This window comes from Pogona vitticeps, chromosome 6, assembly GCF_051106095.1.
Source record: "Pogona vitticeps strain Pit_001003342236 chromosome 6, PviZW2.1, whole genome shotgun sequence".
NCBI lineage: Eukaryota > Metazoa > Chordata > Lepidosauria > Squamata > Agamidae > Pogona > Pogona vitticeps.
This window is the reverse complement of record NC_135788.1, coordinates 21,492,622-21,518,109: the sequence shown is the minus strand read 5'-3', so window position 1 is coordinate 21,518,109 and position 25,488 is coordinate 21,492,622. Positions and strand designations below refer to the sequence as shown.

General features: G+C 39.6%; 1 protein-coding gene across 1 annotated transcript in view; it reads left to right on the top strand.

Annotated features, from left to right (window-relative positions):
- LOC110085988 (macrophage mannose receptor 1) overlaps nt 1-22,143 on the top strand; it is a 59,504-nt gene extending 37,361 nt beyond the window's left edge. The window contains exons 19-30 of the mRNA XM_073003091.2: nt 1,203-1,303; nt 3,324-3,466; nt 4,312-4,432; nt 5,911-6,068; nt 7,693-7,795; nt 10,226-10,461; nt 13,453-13,618; nt 14,986-15,135; nt 16,453-16,569; nt 17,092-17,259; nt 18,989-19,036; nt 20,202-22,143. Of these exons, the coding sequence (XP_072859192.2) occupies nt 1,203-1,303; nt 3,324-3,466; nt 4,312-4,432; nt 5,911-6,068; nt 7,693-7,795; nt 10,226-10,461; nt 13,453-13,618; nt 14,986-15,135; nt 16,453-16,569; nt 17,092-17,259; nt 18,989-19,036; nt 20,202-20,452 (1,762 nt within the window). The 3' untranslated portion in view covers nt 20,453-22,143. The remainder of the gene's footprint in view (nt 1-1,202; nt 1,304-3,323; nt 3,467-4,311; nt 4,433-5,910; nt 6,069-7,692; nt 7,796-10,225; nt 10,462-13,452; nt 13,619-14,985; nt 15,136-16,452; nt 16,570-17,091; nt 17,260-18,988; nt 19,037-20,201) is intronic.
- Nucleotides 22,144-25,488: the final 3,345 nt, after the last annotated feature.

The following is a 25,488-nucleotide window of genomic DNA, read 5'->3' as shown; positions in this document are numbered from 1 at the left end:
TGGAGGGTCGCTCATATATAACACTTTAACGTTCTCAATCTCAAAGATGTATTAAGCTGTTTGTTACATAACAATTTAAGCAACTTCACAAACTTGTTCTAGTTATCTCAGTTCTTCACTTTATTTCTATATTACAATCTATGTGTTTGTTAATCAAGTGTTCCAGATATGTATATTTGTCTGCTTGGTATCTATGTGAATTGTCACACATAGTTATTTATATTGATATTATTCCTATATATTGGTATTGATTTGGGGTTGGGATTTTTTGTGTGGTTTTGGCATTGATTGACAGTCGCATGTTGTTACTTTCTTCTGTGGTCCAGTTTAACAGTATTTATTTGAAGGTCATTTGAGATTCTAGCTATCAGCACTGTGACATCTCATGTCTTATATTATTCAAGAGTGTTGTATCTATTTTAATTTATTCAGTGTATTTCTATGCCACCTTTCTCCTGACAGTGGGACTCAAAATGGCTCACAAATAATTAAAAGAGCAAGAATTTAAAATAACATGTAAATAGCAATTAAAAATTATTAAACAAGAAATCATTAAAATCATCATTTAAAATAGATTAAAAACATGAAAACATTTTAAACCATTTCATATATATGAATACACTATTTAATACCATCAAATAATAAAGTACAAACTAAGGAAGACCAATACCTTTCATTTGATACATTTCCCCACCCTCCCTTCCCAGAAAAAATATTTGTAGAGCTGGGGAAAGTGCCAAAAATAGAACTAACATGTTAGTGGCTGGAGCATTTCATCTAAGAGAAAATAAAACTGCATGGTGGTTAAAACAATAATCCAGTCGTGTTGCTCCCTTAACCATCCATAGTCTAGAACAGGCAGGTCTGTAAAGTTCTGCTGATATCAGCCACAGAAGAGGCCAGAGCTACTTGCCATAGAAGGGAATTCCACAGAGATAGGGCCATCAACATCAAACCAAAACAAAATGAGATAAACCCCCATGATCACTGTTTACAGCAATTGGCATACTTAATGGATGTTAAATAGGTCTTAAGCCTTATCTACAGAGGTGGATCTGTCAACTCTTCCTTAAAGTCAATGACTGGAGATAACAATAGGAATCAAGTAATTTGGCTATTTTTTCCCCTTGAAGATTTCTCCCTACCTTGAATGACTTAACCATGTTGAAAGAAATATGATAATTCAATAATTTGTCTTTAAGCTGGATGGATGGAACGCCACTGCAATATGTAGCCTGGGCACCACATGAACCCAACTTTGCAAACAATGATGAGAACTGTGTCGTCATGTACAGAAGAACAGGTGGGTGGGCTGCTGTGTATGCTGGTATATGTGTATGTGCTGGAAAGAACAAATTTGCAGTGCATATGGCTGATCCTCTCTGCATGCATCCTGTTGCTTTCAGATGTTCCTTTGATTTGTCCAAGCTTCTGTCATTTTTTCTTGTCCCTCTGCTTTCATGGCATTATCTGATCTCTGTAATACAATAGTGTACTTGTGCAAGTTTTCCATTGACTTGCATGCTCTGATGTCATGATGTATTGCATTTTGAGTGGATTGATTATTCACTTATTGAATCAGAAGTAAGTCTTATCGAATTCCATGAAGTCTGCCCCTCTCATCCAAGCTCTGCTCACTAATACATATGCTGGGGATTACTGCACAACACAGCACCTTTCCATGTCAGCCTCAGGTGCACAGTGTGACCCAACACCAAGTGTTGTTGGCCAAAACTTTTTTTTCATATCTCAGTTTAGGAAGTGAAAGTATTTGGAGACTTTTAAAAAATCCAATATACCCTGAGATTCCCCCAGATCTCTTGGTGGCTTCTGTTATCATTTGTTGCAGTACAATTCTGGATCACTTGCCTGTAATGGTAGTCAGAAACATTATAGTCCTGTGCTTGGGCATTTTCCAGAAGATGGCACTGGTGTCACTCCATAACATTGATGCAGTTTCCCCCCCATGCTACTTAGGCATCTCATCTAATTTCTTTTCATTTTATTTTGTACATATGTCACTTATATAGGGGACTCAAGGCAGCTCACAGTTAATTAAAAGCTGCACAACAATCACTGTTATCAACATCAGTAAACCAGTATTAAAAATCACAATTAAAAGCAAATTTTAAAAAACTAACATTTTAAGAAATTTCTAAATTCACTCGAAGCAGCATTCTTAAAAGCCAGCTTGAAAAGGATGGTCTTTGCTTGACAATTGAAGGACAAGAGGAATGGGGCCAAATAGGAGTCTCAGAGCAGTGCTTTAGAAAGCCTGAGAGCAGTCTCTAAGAAGACCCTCTCTCTTGCCGTCAAACAATGAGCCTGCAAGGGTGGTGGGACTGAGAGAAGCCACCCCTCTTACAAACCAAGGAGGCTCCTATGGGATGGTGTAGTCCTTCACCAGCTGTATAGAGCTTAATAACCAGCACTTTGAATTCCACCCTGGCTCAGAAATAGACTGGCTCAGAAATACTGTAGACTGGCTCAGAAATAATGAGAGTTCATCTAGACCTTTGGAGTAGAATGCTGTCAGTATATGAAATGTTTTCTCAGCTAATCATTGACATTCTGTCTTGTATAGGTGCTTAGAGCCACTTATGGGTTGACATTGAGTGAATAAACTGACTGGAATTCACTCTTAAACAAGCCATGAACATGATGTTCAGTCTTCTCCAGATGGAATTGTGCTACTGCAGAAGGATCAGGTTCACAGGAACCTGCTCTTTAAGCAGCAGTATTACAAGATCTAGGGTGAAGGGCACCTGTACCTTTCCTTAGGTAAAGGTAAGGGTTCCCCTTGACAATTTGTCCAGTCGTGTTCGACTCTAGGGGGCGGTGCTCATTTCCGTTTCCAACCCATAGAGCTAGTGTTTGTCCGAAGACAATCTTCCGTGGTCAAGTGGCCAGTGCAACTAGACACGGAAAGCTGTTACCTTCCCACCGTGGTGGTACCTATTTATCTACTCGCATTTTGCATTTTGCATGCTTTCAAACCTCTAGGTTGGCGGGAGCTGGGACAAGCAACAGGGGCTCACTCCATCATGTTGATTCAATCTTACAACTGCAGTTCTTCTGACCTTGCAGCACAAAGGCTTATGCAGTTTAACCTTACATCAGTTAAAATGAGTGCACAGGTTGCATATTTATTTTATTTATTTATTTTATTTATATGCTGCCCACACTACCCAAAGGTCTCTGGGCCTCATTCTGGCTTGTTCTCTTGATGTTTTAGTTTAGGGTGACCTGCAAATGTGGCCAATACATTGTAACCTTTCAAAACTAACTACCCAAGTTATGATCCCTTGTTCTCTTATGTTCAGGACTTTGGAACGATATCAGTTGTGGTTACCCAAACTCTTTCGTATGTGAAAGGCACATCAATTCAATCAATGCAACTGTTGCTCCAACGAAACCTTCCATTCCAGGAGGATGTCCAGAATCGTGGCTTTTGTTTGAAAATAAGGTACAGGTAGAATGTTCTTGTTGCAAGATAGTAACACCAAGGGCTACAGGACTATATATAGAAAGAGGAATTGAAGGAAGAGCTGTTTTGTGACCCATGGCCATCAGCCAGAGAGAAAATATACTTTATACTGCCCTAGATATTGCAGTGTTGAAGTACAAGTTAGACTTAGGCTCTGAGGTGTATTGTTATTGTTATGTGCCATCGTGGCTTCTAACTTACGGCAACCCCATGAACGACAGGCTTCCAAAATGTCCTGTCCCCCTATAGCCCTGCTCAGCTCTTTTTAAAAGGCTGTCAATCCATCCCACATCTGGTCTTCCTCTTTTCCTACTGCCTTCAAAGTATACTGATGCTGTAATTCAGAGGTCAATGGCCAGTCGATTCTGGGTAGCTTCTGTTGTGGGATTGGGTAGCACAAGTACATGGCGACATGCAAAATTTCTATTCAAGCTGGGAATAGAACCCAGCAGTGACAGTGGAAAATAGTTCTCTCCCTCTCTCTCTGTCTCTCCCTCCCTCCCTCCCCCTCCTTCTTTCTTGATCACTTGCCTGTAATGGTAGTCAGATACATTATATTCCTCTGGCTGGGCATTTTCTCAGTAGCTGTTCTGATTGAGGAGTTGTATTCAAAAAATATAACTTTTCTGAGCACAAACAGGATGATCGCAAGTTCTTGATCTTTCCCCTGTTAGGAATTGTAAAGGCTCTTGTCTCCTCATTGAGTTGTAAGATAGCAGCCTTTGCAGCAGATTAACCTCTGTTCCACCTATCTCTGCATCTGAAAATAAGCTCAAACGGGTTCTATAAAAATATTATTACCTCATTATTGTTGGTTTTTTTAGTGCTATAAAATTTTTGGATATAATGTGGATGACCAAAAATCTTGGAATGATGCACGCACACATTGTCAAGCCCCTGAGTTTAGAGGAAACCTGGCTACCATATCTAATGAAAAGGAACAAGGTAAATAAGTTGAACTAATGTTGAACTACTATTTGCAACTGAGGCTCTGTTTGTTATGAGCTGTTTCTGACTTATTGAAACCCTAGTAGGTTTTCATATTCCAAGGCATATGAAATGTTTAAGGTCTGGTTTTGCCAATGCTGCCCCCTGTCAAGGCATTTCACTGTCTCCATGGTATGAGACTGACCTGGGATGGAGCCTTACTCAGCTAGGGAAGAGGCAGACTAGCTGGCTCCTTTTCTGTCGCAGAGCAATATCAAGAATGTTCTTACTTCTCAAGGTACAGTGGGGTCTTGACTTACGAACTTAATCCGTATTGGAAGGCAGTTCTCAGGTCGAAAAGTTCGTAAGTCGAATCTTCATTTCCCATAGGAATGCACTGAAAACCATTTAATCCGTATCTGCTCTTTTCGTCCATAGAAACTAATGGGAAGCTGCTATTCTGCCTTCTGCCACTAGAGGGGGATATTTTTTTCTTTTTTCCTTTTAACCTAAGATGACTTTGCTTTTTAAAAAGGGGGAAAAAAAGAGTTCGTAACTCGAATCTAAGTTCGCAAGTCGAGTCCATATATTCCTATGAGAGCAGTTCGTAAGTCAAAATGTTCGTATGTCGAGCCATTCGTAAGTCGAGACCCCACTGTAGTTAGCTGCCCTGCTGTGTAGTTTGCATTTTAAGAGTGAATGGCTTGACTTGTGAATCGTCTTACTCTCCTTATTGCACGGCATCTGGTATCCATGTTCCTGGATCCGTGATTTTTCTGACAACATATCTGCATGTCATTTTATGGCCATCTAGCCCTGGCTTCCCTTTGCGGGTGCATTAAAAACTGGTATTGTTATACCCCCTCCCCAGTGAGTTTCCATGGCTGAGTGGGATTTAAACTTGGGTCTCTGAACCCTAGTGCAACATCCTAGTCACTACACCATCTTGGCCTACAATTGCATTTAGGCCCTGGGTGCTCTTGGAACTGAATCCTGGGAAACAATGAATTTGTTGGGTTTGGATAAAGATGTTAAACTATGATTTGCTGTAACCTACATAGGACATTGCTGGTCTCCTAACGCATGGGAAGAAAGGGAAATGTGTGAACCACCTCTCTCTCTCTCTCTCTCTCTCACACACACACACACACACACACACATACACACACACACACACACACACACACACACACACACACACACACACACAAATGCATGCTTGTATTTTAAAAAGTCTTGGGGCTGTTTGTGTTGATAACAACAAGCTGACCGCTCTCTCTGTATTCTTGAGTTTCAGGATTCAGTTTGTGATCTTAAAGTTTTCCATGCTTATTTCTATTGCAGTGTCCTTTTCCAAATTATTTCCCTTTCTGCTAGTTTATTACAAAATCCAGGCTTTCAGAGAATGGTGGTTTGTTTGTTTCTTTGTCTGCTTTTGGTTGAATTATCTCTCAAATTTTGGATGCCAACTTCCCCACCTCCTTCCTTTCTTTTAGCCTTCCTCACTCTCCATTTAAAGAATTTTCCAGCAGAAGCCTGGATAGGATTGAATGATATCAACCATGATCAAATGTACCTCTGGACAGATGGAAGTGGATTCCATTATGAAAACTGGGCAGCAGGTTACCCATCATCTGGATATGCTAGCTCCTCAGTAGGTATTTGATCACATTTTTAGCCCTATTGAGACATCAAGGAGGCGTCTGATGGTTACATATGTTGAGAGGAATGTGGTAGGCTTATCTCATCTCTTGCTGCATTGAAATACGACTGTCTGAAAAGAGAGTGAGGCTGCTGAACCTGGGTAGGGTCTCCCCATGAGCCAATTCTGCACTCCAGAACTGGGGTTCTGACACATATGGAAAGGTTGCCTGAATAATATACCTTCTCCCTCTTCAAACAGTCACATTTCCCTCTTCAGTGTAATGGAGAGGAGGAGACTAACATGCTTTCACCAATACATGTGAGTTCCATATGCCTCCTTAATAACTGAATTGGGCTATTCTTAAATTAAGTCAATTCTACTAACTTCCTTGAAAACTTATCCCACAGCTTCCTTGTTTATATCTCAGATCTACTTAGTCAGAGCTTGAATTTGAGCAAAAGATGGATATCTCTTTCAGAACTAGGGTCTGAGGGGCATCTAGCAGGCAGAAAAACAAGAGCTAGAAAACTGAACAAAATCGAAAGCTCACAAGTAGTGGTGCCCTGCATAGTGACGTTAATCTGTTAAAAAAAAAAGCATCACTATCTGGATTCCTCGCTATGCGGGGCAAAAAAACCCCATAGGAATGCATTAAACCCCTTTTAATGTGTTCCTATGGGGAAAAAACTCACCGCTATGCGGAAATCCTCCATCCGGCCACCATTTTCGCCGCCCGGTAAGCGAGGAAACCGCGTGAAAATGCTGTGGGTGGCCATTTTGTTTACCCGGCAGCCATTTTTGAACCGCCGATCAGCTGTTTTAAAAACATCGCAATGCGAAGATTGGTAAGCGAAACGCTTACCGATCATCGCAATGCGATTTTTGGCCATATAAATCATCGCTATGCAGATTTGTCATTAAATGGGGCACTCGCTATGCAGGGCACCACTGTAGATGGACTGCCTAGTTCAGTTGTTCCCTACCTTGGATCCCCAGGTATTCTTGGACTCCAAGAAGCCTCTATCACTAACTGTGCTGATCAGGATTTCTGGGAGTTGTAGTCCAAGAACATCTGGGGACTCAAGGTTGTGAACCACTGGTCTAGTTGCTTCTGACTTATGGTGACCCTCATAGAGTTTACAAGTAGAGATGGAGAATTTGTATTCATCACCTGGGGGAGACAAATACAAATCCCCCGTCTTGAGAAGGGCTTTTTATTGGTGTTATTTCCTCTATGGCTGAGCAAGTTTCTATGACTGAGCATGGATTTGAACCCAAGTCTTCCGCACTTTATCCACTATACCCACTGGCCCTTAAACAGCTTTATTAGGATCAACTAATGAAGTCAAGGGAAGTAGTTAAGGAGACAAGGACAATTCTGACTGTTGTCCAAGCAAAGTTCAAGCCAAACTCAGAAGCTCTGATAGCTCAACTGGGTAGACCCATTGAATCATAATAGCTGTATAATAGCTTGCAAGGGAATAATTATAAGGGATTGCATAATGCTGGAAACTCCTTATTTCGACCTCTCATCCTTTCACCTCTGTATGGCTTAGGAGGAAAAAAGTAACCACCCAAAGCCTCCTCATACCATTTTCACAGTTTTTGTCTGTTTCATTTTGTTTTCTTATAGAAAAATTGTGTTGCAGTTAAAAATCAGCCTCCACGTGAAGCAGGGACATGGAGAGATTTTCACTGTTCTGGAAAGAAAGGCTATATATGCCAAACCAATACTGGTGAGTTCATTTTCCAGTGGGCTATTTCAGTCGATTCAATTATGAAAACCTAAATGCCCATGATCTGCTCTACAGCACTTCAAGAAAATAATCCATATAGCGTGGGATTTTCAATTTCTAGGACATATTCAAAGCAGGGGTCCCAATTTTGTCAAAAATCAAATGTTTGAGGTTCTAAAAGTGATAGTGGGGATCCTATACAGGTCTGTATAGATAGAAATAAATCCCACTGAATTTTATACATAGTAATCACCATATTCCATGGTAACTCTATATAAGATTGCAATCAAAGGACATGTAAATGGGAATTGTGTACACTCCTAGTACACTTATACAAGGCACAGCTGCAGTTAAAGACTATCTAACGGATAAATTTTACAGTGGTGCCTCAACATACGAACGTCCTGGCATACGACCATTTCAAGTTACGACCAGCTCCGGCCGCAAACTTTTGCTTCGATTTGCGGCTGGAGCTTCCAATTATGAACAGAAAAAGGCAGGGTAAAAAGGCGAGAAATTCAAATTACTAAACGTTGGTAGCGAAGAGGCTCTTCTTTGTAGCTCTTTCGCCCCAGCAGTTAGAGAGCGTGTGTTTGGAGGAGGCTTCAAACTGCCTGGTAAGGTAAGGTGCTGCTTTCTGCTTTTTAAAAACTGTTCTAGGTGGGTTTTGCAGCGTGGTTTTGGGCTGGGTTGTGGGATTATGTTTCTATGCTGTGATGGGTCTTGCAGGGTTTGTTTGGTTTGGGGGTTGTTTTTTCCCCCCATTTCTGATGGGTCTTGCAGGGTTAGTTTGCTTTTTTTGCATTTACGAAGGGTCTTGTTTGCTTTTCTTTCTTTTTTCCCCCTTCGGCTGAAACGGATAAATCGCGTTTCTGATGGGTCTTGTTGCAGTGTTGTTGTTGTTGGTGTTGGTGTTGGTGTTATTGTTGTTGTTTTTTGGTGATTTTGTTCTTTGGCTGGAATGGATTAATTGGATTTCATTGCATTCCTATTGGAAATGGTGCTTTGACTTACGACCATTTCGAGTTACGACCGGAGTTTTATATTTACATTTACATCTGCATAAGCTAAATTGTGTAACTCACTGATGTAACACACAAGGCACTGGGAACTGGTGAATAGCTAAGGCTAGGAGTTCGATTCCCCACTGTGCCTCCCTGACAGGGGATGGACTTGATGAACCATAGAGTCTCTTCCTGCTCTGCAGTTCTATAATAATAATAATAATAATAATAATAATAATAATAATAATAATAATAATAATAATAATAATAATAATAATAATAATAATAATAATAATAATAATAATAATAATAATAATAATAATTATTATTATTATTATTATTATTATTATTATTATTATTATTATTATTATTATTATTATTATTATTATTTTAAGTGCACACTTGTTGCACAATCAGGCGTGGCTCTTAATGTGACTGGGGCCTCATTAAGTTAGCATCAATTTGCTGCAATGAGTTACACAATTTAACTAACAGATGTGTAAACTAGCAACAGGATTCTGGCCACTATTTCCCCAAAACATGCATGCAATCAACATCCAGTTTATCTGACTTTTTATCTGTGTGTGGATTCTACTTTGGATGCATTGCCCCCGAAAAGACAGGTTGGCCCCCTCCCTCTTGTCCCTTGGTTGTGAGACAAAGACCTTCCTTTTCGGGCAGATTTTTGAACAATAAATGGGAGTCTCTGGAATGCTGTATTTATTAAACTAAGAGATTTTTAAATGTTTTTAATGTGTTTACAGTTATTTTAATCTTGTTTTTTAATATTGGCATGTGTTTAATTGTTTTTTAAATATGGTTTTAATGGTATTTTTAAAACTTTGATCGTTGTATAGATTGTTGTGAGCTGCCTTGGGTCCCTTATGGGGGGAAAAGTGGCATATAAATAATATAAACATGTGGGAATGCTTGTCTCCAGGGTTGCCAGATGCATTCCTGTTGTAGTGAGGGCACACCCTCCTAGCAGGATGTGACGGCTCCTGAGGGGGGGTAACATCTGCTCATCCTTCCTCTTTCCCATAGAGACAGAGGGTATGACTTCAAAGCCTTTCTTTCAGCCAATGCAAATTGACGTTATGTAACCAATATCCTATCTGAATGCTATCAGCAATCTGTAAGGTTAATAAAAGTTGCTCTCGGGGCAGGACCGAGACTCTCTGCTGGTTGAGAACTTTGTGTGTCAACTCTTCATTAACTCCTCTCTTAAAGGTAATTGCTTTCTGTTTGTAGTGATCACCTAACCATTAGCCTTTCTTTAGTTTTGTGATCACTACATAAACAATCATAATATAAATAAATAAATATATACAATGATATATTGGAACTTTCTTGAACTTTATGAAATGGTCCTAATCATTTTAAGGAGAGTAATGCATAGGTTTTAATTTCTCCCTTACTTTTGCAGATCCCAAATACTCTCTTCTTCCGTCAACAACCCCAGTACGTCAACTCTATTATGAAAATAGCACCTATTTCTTCATCGAATCAAAAGTGACTTGGAAAGAAGGCCAGCTGGGGTGTCAGATTCAAAAAGAAGGTGCAGTCCTTGCCAGTATTTTAGAGCCTTTCAGTCAGTCATTCCTCTGGCTGCAAGTGTTAAAGTACAGAAGCCCCGTGTGGATTGGGCTTAACAGCAATGTGGTAAGTGCATCATGTATTCCTTAGGTAGTATAAGAACTTCGGAAGGACAGATCCTGAAGCTGAGGCTCCAGTACTTTGGCCATCTCATGAGAAGAGAAGACTCCCCGGAAAAGACCCTGATGTTGGGAAAGTGTGAGGGCAAGAGGAGAAGGGGACGACAGAGGATGAGATTGTTGGACAGTGCCATCCGAGCGACCAACATGAATTTGGCCCAGCTCCGGGAGGCAGTAGAAGACAGGTTGGCCTGGCGTGCTCTGCTCCATGGGGTCACGAAGAGTCGGGCATGACTAAACGACTAAACAACAACAAATAAGAACTTCAGAAGCAAGAGCAAATTAGAATCCACTGCAACTGCTTTTGTCTTGTTCAAAAGAAATCCCAGAAACAATGCAGGAGTCCAGAGCATTTACTGTATGTTACTTCACACTATGAAGTATAGCAGAAGAAATGTGTGGACCTCACCCTCATGTTTATCCAGTTCCTTCTTGTCTATATAGCATAGTGATTTTTTTTTTTTTTGCATTCTCTATGAAGTCCTTCAGATACATGTGATTGTTCACATAATTGTAATGGTCTAAATATGCACTGTCTCAAGAAGACTGGTGTACATGTCGTTACCATCCTTCTTTAAGTAGCTATATCTTGCTGAAGAATGACTTGTCCTCCTGCAGCTACATCACATGGCTGTAAATGCTGATGCAGTCAGATGTGACTGCATCAGCATTTCCAGCCATGTGATATAGTTGCAGTACACCAGTCTTCTTGAGACAGTGCATATTTAGACCATTACAATTATGTGAACAGTCACATGTATCTGAAGGACTTCATACAAAATGCAAAAAAAATAAAAATAAAAAAAAATTGCCGAGCTCCTAAACTAACTAGAGGTTTATCCAAGAGTTTTGGCAAATACACACCTATTTGCCATAAATCTTGGATAAACCTCTAGTCAGTTTAGGAGCTCAGTTGAGGTACAAGCAATCAAGCAACACAGGTATCACCCAATGAGCATTAACGGGTGCTGCATTGTACATTAAAAGATCTATCCATAACTGCATTTTCAACTGCCCATTGCTACATTTAAGAATGAGGTAAATTTTTTGATCTTCAGTAGAAATGAGCATAAATCACAAAATGAATCACCAAGTTCATTCAAAAATCACTAATTCATCAGTTCATATTCAGACGAATCAGTGCCCCAATGAATACGAATCAGTGAATTTTAAGCAATTTTTTATTCATCAATTTGTTTACCTATAAAATGGCCCCCAAGGAACCAAAGACACCAAAACTGCAGACAAGCTTCCTCTGACTCTCCTCTACAATCCCCTACAAACCTTGGTGAAGGTTGGATTTCCCAAGTTAGATGCTAAAGGGCACTTTCCTGGGGGAACTTACTATATAGGTGTATAACTTGGATGTCTGAAACCCAACCTTCACTAAACATGGGTGGCTTGTAGAGGAGAGTCAGTAGAAGCTTCCCTGTGATTTTGGTGTCTCTAGGTGCATGTGGGGGGAAACTTTCCTGTGAGGTCTTCTTGTGGGTGTATAACTTGGACATCTGAAACCTCAGCTTCATCAAACTTGCTGGGCTTGTACACAAGAGTCAGAGGAAGCTTCCCTGTGAAGTTGGTATCTCGGTGCTTGAGGGACATTTTGTAGGGTTTTAAAGTAAAAATGAAAAAAGTAATACATTCGTAATTCGTAATTCATGAATCAAAATGAATCACAATTTTTCTGATTTATGCCCATCTCTAGTCTGCAGGTAATCTGGACTTCATGGATTATACAAAGTCCAATTAGGATTTATTATTTCTAGATTAGATTGCCCTTACTCTTGTTCAATCCTGATACTAGAGACAAAAGGAAATCTCATCATGTTTTTTTCCTTCATATGGAAAGTACACTCTGCTAGTCCCATCCTGAAACCTAGTTGTAGCAGCTAGCTTCAGTAGTGCCCCATTGCAAGAGCTTTTGTCTTTAGAGTTGTGTGTTTTTAGAGTTAGTGCAAGGAATCCTAGAATTTTATGCAATTCCTAAAGATAATTTTCATCTTGTAAGCATTATGTTGGATTTAGACTAGACTTTCACAGTTGTTATTAAGTTCCTTTAAATGCATCCCCCGTGAAACTGCAGCAAAATCTTGTGAGCAAGATGCCAGAATCAGCTGCTGCACTTTTTAAAATTTCAGTCTGATCCCAAATTACAAATCATAATGTTATTTGAGTAATTTTCTCCTTTAGTAATCAAACTGAGGATGCTCTATCATACATTAATCACCGATCTATAATCAATTTCAAGTTTACATCAGTAAATACAAGAATAGAGTAGCTAAAATCTTGTTGCTTACTATAGTTTTTATCTGTTTTTATTCTTTTAAAAAGTTTGTTAATCTCTTCAAGTGCTGTCTTTTAGTAGGAAAGTGGGATATAAGTCTAACAGATAGACATAAAGTCAGGTATAAGTTTAACAGACAGACATAAAGAAAGTTGCATTAGTGTATCCCCATTGAATAAGTGGGATTTGATGAGCCAACTTACTTAACTAAGCTAAAATAAGGCACAACTACAGTAAGACCATTTGAATCAATGGAGCTTACAGATCCACTAAATCCTAATTGTCTCAGTGGCTTACTCTAGTGCCTTACTCAGCTAAGCAACAGGATTCCAGCCACTGAATGAAGCAGAATTCTTTAGTTGTGTGAACCTCCAGTTCAATTAACTAAACATTTGTGCAGACAAGGACCTCTGAGCGTATAACACTTATTCAGCTCACCACTCGTGACGTTTCTTTTGCGACTTGAGGCATGCTGTGAGTTCAGCTGCTGGAGATGCAGCGAACATGTATTGCATTTTGAAGTGGGTACACAGCAAAGCACTTAAATGTAGGCCTAAATGAGCCAACCACCCTCAACCCACTTGCTTGAGTAAGTTTGCTTATATGATCTGTCTCTGTCAGGGAATGTTATTAACCATGCACTTACTTTTTTAGACCGGTGGACAGTATTCATGGATGGATAAATTTAGAATGAAATTCACTAACTGGGCTCCAGGGGAACCAAGACAAAAATTTGGTTGTGTCTTTATGGATCTAGATGGAACATGGAAGACAGGATCATGCGATGAACAATATTTCCCACTCTGTAAACATTCCAGTCGTAAGTAAATGAAGCGTCACATTAACTCTACTGTTTAGGCAGAAGTAGGACCTCACAAATTACGAAACCTAAATTCTGAAACACAAATTATGAAATATGAGAGATTTGTTCTGAAGAGAAACCATGAAGTTATTGGAGGAAACAAGGAACAGAAATAAAACAAATAAATAAACACTGAGTCCTTCTGTAATGAACAATCTGACTTTTCCATTTGATGCAGCTGTTTATCTGGTTGTAGTTTTTAAAGAAATTGCTGCATCTGTGGAACATCTCAGATAAAAACAAAGCAAAACAAAACAAACTGGTACCTTAAAGACTAACTGCAACATTTACTGTGAGAGCTTTCATAGATTCAGTCCACTTCCTCAGACATGAGAGTGAGACTATATGACGTGTCATATTTATACATGGCCCCTTTATCAGGTGATACAGATAATGGACAAAGTGACAATGGTTCATTAGCAATGGAATATTTATTTATTTATTTATTTATTTATTTATTTATTTATTTATTTATTTATTTATTTATTTATTTATTTATTTATTTATTTATTTATACCCCCGCCTATCTGGTCAATACGACCACTCTAGCTTATCAGGCTGTGAATAATGTCAAATATTGGCTATGCAAACCAATTACTCTTTTAAGAATCTAATTTAAGCTATTGTTAGACTATTTTACCAAAGAGACAGGAAGCTTGGGTGGGTAGGGAGTTAGTGTCTCAATAAGATTTCTGAATCATGGCGTCACAACACTCTAAATAGTGGTTCACTGATAATTCATTTGGACGTATGCACTGTGAACAGATTTGCAACTTTTTTTTCATCCATCCATCATTGATTTTCTCTTTTAAACTACCTACTAACTTAACTTAGCTGGGCAATATACAGTCTATTAAAAATATCAAATATAACAACAATAATACTGTGCAATAAAACGGCCACTAGAGAAGCAAAATATAAAACTGGCAATAGAGAATAAGACAGCAGGGGAAAAATTGTGCATGCTATGGCAGCCACATAGGAGTTCCTGTTTTAACAGGGTGACTATCACATAAGTGACTAGGTGTTGATTCTGAAACTGGTTGTGAGAATCCCTACCCCATGGGGGAACCACATATGTCATTACTGTTCAACATGTATGTGTGTGTTTTTGAACAGGATTCTGAGCAAAGGATGAATATTTACAAATGATATTTTGAGAACCACAGGTATGGGTATAGGGATGTGTAGAAAGCAGTCTGATTCTTTAAGTTCCTTATGATGAAAATAAGTGTTATGATGGAAAAGATGATGGAAACGTATTTGAATTACAGTTACTATACACACACACCAATTAATAGTGCTATTTATTTATTTGTAAACAGAGAAGGCACCTACTGAACCTCCTCAGCTACCAGGGAAGTGTCCAGAATCAGAAGATAAGCCATGGATTCCTTTTCATCAACACTGCTACTACTTTGAATCCTCCTCGAAAAAGAACTGGCCAAGGGCTTCTTTAGCTTGTTTACAGTTAGGCAAGTATCATCATTTCTTGAATGGAGTACAGAGGGAAAAGGTGGATCCATATCCATTCATGCTCAAGTGTGCACAGTATGATAGGGTAGAAACTAATAGCCTATTATTATGGCTGAAAGCACATGAATGTTGCCGAGGTGTGGTTGTGGAAATCTTTCTGTGTTTGTGAAAGCAAACTTCAAAGAAATCCCATACTTACACTTTGAACAGCAGTCTCCAAATAAAGCAAGGTAATCTGCATACTCTCAAAGACCAAAGAGAGACTAATGCAGTGACACTCAGATGCTTCCATTAGTTAAGGATTTCCCTCTTCCAGTAATGGCCTAACTGTAACGTCTCTTTCTCAACTCAATTTTGGCAGTTTTAGATCTCTAGCTTTTTCAAGTAGAAGTAAACATAAACAATCCATATCTAGATTAGGCCTATCACGTGTTTCCTTAAAAAAAATGATTTGGCTTTTGCTTCAAAATTTACCTTTTCCAGAACTTTGCCCACTTGCATGTGATATAGGATAACCACACATTCATGTATTGGCCAGATTGTTCACCACTTTAAGTCTTGTCCTTTTATTGTCTAGAGGCTATACTATCCAACTAAAGGAGACTGAGAGTGTATCTACACTACACAGTTACAGCAATATTTAACTATCATTCCAACTACCATAGCTTCATCCCATGGAATCTTGGGATCTGTAGTTTGATGAGATATTTGCAATGCTTTGCTAGAGAATGACAGCAGAGAATTCTGAAGGCTTTCCTAAATTATAAACCCCAGAATTCCATAAAGTGGTATTGAGCTGAAAAAAACAATGTATTGTAGATATTCTCTGAGAAGTGTGCCACTGAACAACATACAGTTTCTTTTTCTCCAGTTAAGCAGAACTACTTTGCCTGCCATAGCTGGCTGGATAGCTCAGTGGTTTAGGTGTCTGGCTGAGAAGCCAGAGGTTGGAAGTGTCTCGCTGGAGAAGTGTGGGCCTGTGTAATCCCAGGGCACGTCCAGAAGAAGGAAATGGCAAACCACTTCTGTATATTCCCTACCAAATATGGTGCTTCCAATTCTGGATAAAATAGATAGGGATTTCAAACTAAACAGATTTAAAGAAGTGTGTGGTTCACTCCTCTGAGGAGACTCATTGAAATTGATGTCACTTAAGTTAGTATTGCAGTGGAATTCATTCTGCAAAGCCTCATCCAAAAGCTAGGTTTGCTTTATTTGGCCCAAGTGTGTTCTAATTTGAAATCAGCCACTGTGAGATATATTACTTCAATTAAAAACTCACACATTCTTTTTGTTTCCTTATTCATATTTTGTAGATGCCACTCTGGTTTCCATAACTGATGCAGCAGAAGCACGTTTCATAGCAGCAAATATAGAAGAACTTGAAAGCAAAACACGATCGTTTTGGATAGGAATGTTCAGAAATTTGAATGGTATGTTTCTTGGCCTTGGTTTTAATCTGAATGTTTCCTGACATAATCAGTGAATATTTTTATTATGAGCTCTTAAATGATCAAAATGCCTACCAATCGTCTCTGGGTAAATACAACAGAGAAAGAGTTGACATTGACATTGACCCTACAACAAGGGGTGGTTGGTGTCCATTGTGGTTGGTGAGGAAGAAGGTGTGTTTGTGGGCAAAACTCGGGTGCAGCCAGAGACAGGTGCAAATCTATGTACTTCTACACAACTTTCGCACTCCATCTTCCAGCTAGAGTCCAGCGATAGGGCTTCTACTTTATGGGAGCGGGCTGGAGCAATTCCTTGGCAGATGGAAAGGTTGTTTTAAGAAAGATTGCTCCCATTGAGGCAACTCTTCCTGGCACAATCAGCTGCATGCATTTCCTGCCATTTGAGCACACCCTGAATCCATGACATTGAGCACTTAACCTTTTATGCCAACTAGGAAACTGCTAGAGTTCTTTTCCTCACTATATTTTCCCATGTGATGTTAGGTGATTGGCTCTGGCTGGATAATGCGGCCGTGGATTTTGTCAACTGGAACAATGGGGAGCCGTCACCTCAAAGTAGTGAAGAGTGTGTAGAAATGCTTTCATCATCTGGAATGTGGAATAATGCTTATTGCAATATCTATGCAGGGTACATTTGCAAAAAACCAAAAGGTAAACAAGACATTTTGTTTGTTGTTCCTGTTGTTGCTAAGAGCTGTCAAGTCACTTCTGACCTGTGAGAGGCTTATGGTTTAAATGGAAGGCAACTAAAGGTTATTAAGAGACACAAGAATTTGGCTGGGAGGTAGGGGAAGAGAGGAAACTGAGTAGAGATGTAATGAACACTCCCTATAATTTTGCTCCTTGTAATTTAGGCTGTCTTGACTTGATGAGACATCTTAAGGAGATTTATTGCCTGCAAGCAAGACTGAGACACAACAAATGCAATTTTTTTTCCTGCCTTAAGGTCAACTAATTTGCACAAACAGTGCAAAACCCCTTGTTCTCACTGTTTTTTCTGTCAAGACTGCCACAAAATGCCATGTCCTCTCATGGGGCATGGGAGTAATCTTGCTGCTTCTCATCCTTACTTCCAAGTATGAAACAAGTAAAGATTTACATCATTAGGAGTGAGCAGCTAATTCTAGCCCAGGAAGAAAGCTGAATTACTTCCAAACTTGGGTAATGTTTAAATCTTCTAGCTCATTGAACCGAAGCTAGGGATGGAGTCACACGCCTTTTAACCTACAAAATATTGTCTTTCACTGAGAAAAGATCCAACTGATATCATTTAAGTGGGGACACAGAGAAATTTCACTAGTTTTTCATTTTTGGTTGAGAGACACTGCCTTTCCTCAGCGGAACAATCTTTTGACGATTTTCATAGAACCATAAGAGCCACTTCTTTCCTTGACAATATTTGTACTGGAATCCAGTCGTAAGTCAGAGCTAGAGTAGGCCCATTGAATCGACTGAGATTTGGTGAGTCAATTCTTCTGTAAGTTTCATTGGTTCAATGGGCGTATTCTAGTTGAGAGTTACTCCTTGATTTCAGCAAATGTATCCAAGCCTATTATGAAGCTAAGCGCACATGCACATGTACACACACATATACAAACACACACACACATGCAAAAGGAGAGGCTGATTGCTCAGACAGATGCCAACAACCCACTTCCACTTTTAATAATTGGCAGCAGTTATGGTTTTCCATCTGCTCATTTATAAAAATGTGCAAATGTGTATTAATTCTATCCAAAACTGCCCCTCATAAGAACCCTGACTACCTAGTAGTGAGGAGAAAAAACATTGCATTTCCTTGTTTTGTGTGTGAAGAGAAACAAGGTCATGCTTTATATCCCTACATTTAAAGCCTGCAAATATCTCAAAATGCTTTGTGCTGAATGTACAGTAAGGCCCCCATATCCACGGGATCAGTATCCACGGTTTCACTTATCCACAGTCTGAAAATATTAAAAATATTATAAAGAAAACATCCAGAAAAAACTATTTTCACAGGTATTACCAGAAAAGGCCATTGGCTGGAGCCAGAGACCATACTATGAACACTTGTTAGTGATGAATGCATAGGATGGTCTCTGGTGCCCTCTCGTAGCCAGCCCTTGTAATGCATGTGAAATTTTTTTCTTCCCCCCCCCCATTTTACCATGATTTTACCATGATATATATTGTGTTTGTTATTATCCATGGTTTTCATTATTCACGGGGAACATTATTTATTTATTTGATTTATATCCCACCCATCTGGTCTGGTCGACCACTCTTGGAACTTGGAACCAATCCCCAATGGAGTTCCTAAAATAATAATAATAATGTTATCCAAACAGTAAAAGGAGATTTGAACCTGTTGTCATTCATTGTTTTCCCCCCATTTTTATAGTTGTTGAAATTCTGCCGACTGAGAAGTTGCCAATGAAACAAGCTAAAGGTAAATTATAGAATAATCTCCTTGAGAATTGTCTTTTGAGGATCTTTTTATATCCAAGACGTTCCCACACTTTCATTTCAATACTTTCTATTCACTTCAGTTTGATGGACAAAATCTATATAGCCTTTTGATTATTATTTGTTTGTTATGTGGTAGTGTTCTTTGCTGACCTCAGAACATGAAATGCCAAATAGAGTTATGGAGTGTCATAGAAATATTCACAGAATATCCAATGCAACCAGGGACCATATCATGTTTGTTTGTGAAGGGGGGCAGAGGTGATGATGGACTAATCTTTGGAGGGGGGGCGAGTACATGGGTTGTGATTATAAACTCCTGAACTTCAAAATTTATCCTTGTTTGGAAGTTATTACTTGCAAGAAAGGTAGTTACTGTATATGTTTGGGGTACTGTGTAATGTAACAAGTAGGAGCAATGTTTTTTTAAAAGTGTAACAAATAATGTCTAAGTTACTTATTTACAATGAATAGCAGCTAGTAATCTTCAAAAGCTGTTTGTAGTGTCATTTGATATGAATTTTCCAGAGTTTATGCCATTCTGTTATTAATTTGTACTGTATTATAGAATGGCATTTTCAATGTGCAGTATCAGAACTGGCCACAAGAGGGAACCAGATAGTCTTGCCCTGTATTTTTTTGGACTACTGGGAACAATAATACAATCATTTAGTAAAGTGTAATACAACTAATTAATAATAAGAACAACTCAGTAATCAAGCTACTGAGAAGTAATGAGTAATGCAACAAGTTCTTTTAAAAATGTAAGATTTTAAATTTATCACTGCCTACTGACCAGAAGAAAGAACACTAGATGATCTCTAAATGAATATATGGTATTCTGGTTTTTGTATTCCAACTCCCATCATACCCAGGTAGCATGGATGGGGCCCGGGGATGATGGGACCCACAGGTTCCTTGCCACTCCCAATACGCTGTGCTGAATAGAGTTAGAATGTGACACCAGGACAGTTTTTTTTCCCAATAGTTCCTGTGGACTAAAACCGAACATGGATTCATTGCCCTGCAAAACTGGAATTTTTAACTTCCGTTGCCCAGAGTTCCCTATTTAAAAAAGATCAAAAATGTAACAACAGTGATTCTTATCAACATTGCTGCCTTGTAAAATACTGTTCCTTAATTTACAGAATCAAGGAAGATGGAAAACAGTCCTGCGTCTAGCCACAGCAAAACAACAGCAGTGGTGGTTGTGATGATCCTCATTCTAGCAGGGGCATCTCTCGCTGGTTACTATTTCTATAAGAAAAGACATCAACACTTGGTGACAGAAGACAACTTTGAGAATTCTCTTTATTTTAACAGCAGTACCACTTCTCCAACTAGCGATACAAAGAACCTGGTGATGAACATGGAGCAGAATGAACATGCTGCCATTTAGTCTGAGGAAACATAAGCAGTACCGTGTTTCAATAAACGTACCAAATCCCCAAAGCTCCAATCAGAACACCTTTTCTCCCTTACAAAATACTAATAATAACCAGCCCATCTGTTACAGCATTTTTATTGCATAGTACGTGAAGCAGTGACTTTGCTTTGTGTCCCTAGTAATTCAACAGCTTTGATTTCAGAAATAGCAAAGCGACTAATTTAGCTCATGGCCAAAAGAGCGAAGTCGCTAAGCTGCTGTATAACAGGGGTTTATTAATGACATTAAGAGGAAATTGATTATCGAATCTGAAAGACCAGGCACGGGAAGCCATTTGTAGATGGAAATGAATGCTAAGTGAACAAATATGTCTATATCGGTATTTCCCTTCCAGATTCATTATTGAGAAATGAATGCTGGTGAACTAAAGTTTTTCCAGAGATATTCTTTATCCAGTAGTTTTACTGAGCTGGCTGGATAGCTCAGGAGGCTACAAAGCCTCCTGATTAGGAGTTCAATTCCCCACTGAGCCTCCTGCTAGCCTGTGTGGCCTTGGGCAAGCAGCAGAATCCCAGGATTTTGCCCAGAAGAAACGAATGGTAAACCACTTCTGAGTATTCTATACCTGAAAACTCTGAAAAGGATTGCTTAAATCAGAATTGACTTGACAGTACATGGTTGTTATTATTATTAACTGAATGGGCCTTAGACAGATTTTTGCCTAAAAACAAAGAGAGGCATACCGTATCCTTGTGGCAATCTTAAACCCTAAAGAAACTGGAGTTTTCAAGAGATCTTAATTTCTCTTTTGTTGTACATTTTAACTTCCTTACATTTCCATTTTTAAAAGTGTGGTGGAACCTGGTCACTGGTTGCATTGGGTGGACCATAAATACACTAGGAAATATTTCTCCATGGACATCATCAGGCAAGTTTCTGGCAGCTAAAAATCTTAGTTTTGCAAAATGAGTAACTGGTGGTTTAAAACACTCTACATAAATTATTGCTCCTGGATGCTTCGCAAAGTTGCCATTTTTTGTTTGTTGGGAAAACCCATTTTTTTGGTGGGGAAGTTGAGCCTCATGGAACCATGGCCCACAAAAACAGCTTTGAGGTGAAAACTGTGGCTCTAGGGCAGCACTGTTTTCACCTCAGATGCAAGACAATGTCATTTTTCTTAGGGCAGAAGCAGATTTTATAATTAACTTGTGGTCAGAGCTGAATCACAGTAGTTTCAGAGAGAAGTGATTCTGGCAGATTTGTGTGAACTTCTCTAGGACTTCTAAGAAATCTCATGTTTTAAGCCAGGAAGACTAATCTCAAAACAAAATAAGTAAAATTTGCAAATCTTGTGAGATAAGAAGAGTTGCTACTCTCTGCACTCAAGACACTTTTGGTAAATAAATTCCTTCTTTTATAATCTGTACTGTAATATCATTCATAGATTTTATCACTAAAACTTGTAAACGGCGACACTTCAGTGTAAAACACTAGAGTGTTTAATGGATTTTTTTTACTATGACACCAAAGGGCAAAGGTGTTTCAAACTTGATTCATGCCTTCTTTGTGTTGCCTGTAAAATAAATCGTAACAGTGGTCTCCTGCTACATATTTAATACTGTTTTTTGAAAATCCTGAAATGTTTGCATTGGTATATCACTACCCATAATGTGTATTATTCCAATAAATTTTTTAAAAAATTAGCTACCATTTGACTTGTGTCTGAGGTCCCCTCCTCTCACAGACTATCCTTGGACAATTTTGTTCTTAGCAGATTAATATCATGATTGTCACATCATTCTGCCAGATCGCATGGAACACTCCTTTGTCATATGATGGTCTCTGACCCAATAATTCAGAGTCACTTGCACATGTACCCTTGTCATGTTATGCATGCATGGATGCATGCATGCATTTCATTTTCAAACACAGTCACAACTGTTATTCAGATAATGCTATCAGTGTGCATTGCACTTCACAAAAATATTAGGCCTGCCTGTGAGGGAGCTTGCAGATTGATGCACAAAAGGCAACAGAGAAAGAAGCAGAAGCAAAAATAGAAGAGAATGACTGAGAAAATCTAAACTTTAAAATCTGCTGGCTGGTGGGATTATGGTGAGAAGTATCCCTCCTCTAGTACATCCATTTCTACTGTGCCAAAAGAAAGCTCCACAAGTACCACCATCAGTACAGCCCTGGAACAGGGCATTCCAGGAGTATAATTAGAGTAGTCCTGGATTTGCTGAGTCCTTCAAACCCTCTTTTCCTATGAAATATTCCAGAAACAGGCTGATCAAATAATCTAGCCTGGAGCTGACAGTCCTTATCCCCAGCAGGGTCAAAGAGAGGTTACAAAAACAGATTGGTTTGCTACTCCAGATGATCTCATCTGCGAAGAATCAAGCTTGGAAACAACATGTTTAAAGTAACAACATTACTCATGAAGAGTTTCTTTTTAGGACACCCATGAGATAGCATCTTCTGTGTAAAATGTTACTTGTTATTACCCCTAAATTTTTCAGTTGTCATTTTTTAAGAGCTGCCCATTTCAATTTCTTTAAAAGAATCCTACAATCAAATAAATGAATCAAGTACATTAATTACTGTCCCCCACCCCCCAACTGGTCCATGCATGGAGCACACACACCCCAAACAGTCCATGGACCAAAAACGGTTGGGGACCGCTGCAGTAGAGAATAGTTTGGATTAGAGATGGGAGCTTTGTATTCATATCCCTGGAGAGACGAACACAAAGTGTGGCACCACATGTACCACAGAAATCCATTCCCTCCACCCAGAACAATCTACCCAGAGCCATGGGCTCTGTGCAGCACACATGTCCATCAGCAGCAACATTGCGCCAATCTCAGAAGTACCCCAACCAGCTCTGCCCTGCCTCTCCACGCAGCGGATCACTCCGGTGAAGAGGTTGGATGATGAATCTCCCTGCTCAGCCATTCAGCAGTCAGCTGCACGGAAAGGCGGGGCAGGAGAATAAGAGCATATGCCCCCCCTTTTCTTTCAGAGTCAATAGTGGAATGGGTGTACCCCACTGATATTCATTAGAAGAAGAAAATGGTGTAAGGAGGAAGAAACTGCTAGAGAGAATCAGGTGCCTCCCAAAGAAGACTCAACGTTCCTTAGCGATAAGCTGCTCTGTGCATAGGTAAGTGCGTTGCTGAAATGCAAGAAATCGTAACCAAGGAGCATATATTCCTCAGGGACCAATCAACTGCTGCATACTTTTTTCTTTTTTTAGAACTGTATAAAAACCTGAACCCTGTTGATCTCGGAGTCCCCACCCTACTGGGCACCCAAGTGCGCACTTGTTTTACCTGAATAACTCTGTTGCCCTTTCCTCCAAGAAACTGCATGCTTAGTATTATTATTACTCGAGTCTTAGCTTAATAGAGTTAGCTAAGACACTGAGCTCTGAGAGTAACAATGACACCCAGGCCCAAAATTGCCTACCCTATCAGTATGCATTGGTTCTTCTTCTTGGGGGTTGCCAAAACGCTCTGGAACACTTTGCCTGCGGATGTGCACCAGGCTACCAGCCTCTTAGGTTTCAGAACACTGGTCAAAACAGAGCTGTGTAAAGAAACTTTTAAGAACATCCCTCTCCTGCAGTAGGTATTCTTTAGACCACAGCGTTTAATTTTTTAAACTGATTCAGATGTTGCCATAGGGATTTGCTTTTAATTTTTATTTGCATATGTGTTTTTTTAATCATCTTTTGGTTGGGGCAGTGAGGTTGGGAGATTTTCTATCTGGTTGTGAACCACCCAGAGTAGAAATTTTCACTAGATGGTTAGTATAAAAATGTAATAAATAATCTTAGAACTGCAGAGCTGGAAGGGACCCTATGGGTTAAATAAATAAAGTGGGCACATAAGAATGACGAACATGCGGCACATGTGACCCAAGACTTCTTTCACTATACAGTAGTGCCCCGCATAATGAGCGATTCGTTTAACGACTAATCCACATAGCGATGTGTTTTTTGCAATTGCAAAAGCTATCGCATTGCAATGTTTTAAATGGTAAAACATCGCTTTGTGATGATCGGTAAGTGTTTCGCTTACCGATTTTCGCATTGCGATGTTTTTTCTAACAGCTGATCGGCCGTTCCAAAATGGCCACTGAGTAAATAAAATGGCCGCCCGCTGTGTTTTCGTGCCATTTCCTCGCTTACCGGGCAGCAAAAATGGCGGCTGCATGGAGGATCTTCGCATAACGGTGAGTTTTTTGCCCATAGGAATGCATTAAATGTGTTTTAATGCGTTCCCATGGGCTTTTTTGCCCCGCATAGTGACAAATCCGTATAGCGACAATTTTTCCGGAACGGATTATCGTCGCTATGCGGGGCACCACTGTAATATGTAACCTACACCTAACAGGCAAAGTGGACCATATCTTCCCAAGTTCTGTAACACAGAAGGGGAAGTCATAACCAGGCCTCCATGAGAACACTCCTGGAAACTTGTATACACACACACACACACACAATCTCTCTCTCCCTCCCTCCCCCCCTCACACACACATCACCAAATCCTTTCATCTATGATATGGATATGACCATGACTATGGATATATATAAGGTAATGAATGTACAATGAATGTTGCTTTGTTAGCCCTGTAGGAGAAAATGAATAATAGCAATGGTAATCACAACAGGATCACCACAACATAAGCTGTACTGCTGCTCACCTAGGTGTGCTGCTTCTTTCTCTTCCACTCTGTTTGGCTCCAGTGATGCTGGCCAGCTTCTTTAGTAAGACCTAGCCAACAGTGCTTGTATGATAACCCACCTAACCAGGTCTCATTGAAGCAGTTGGCCAGTGTCATTGGACCCAAACAAAGCAATGTGGAATGGTTTACCAAGCCTAGGCTTCTTTTGATGGCACGAGGAGACTCTGCCAATCCTGTTCTTGATGGGCGATTGGAGTTGCAGAAAGTGGTGGCAGTAATGAGAATGACCAATCTGCCCCCTACGCTATGTGGAGAAGGTAGAAGTTCGTTTCCTGCCTTGGAAGTGGAAGAGCTTC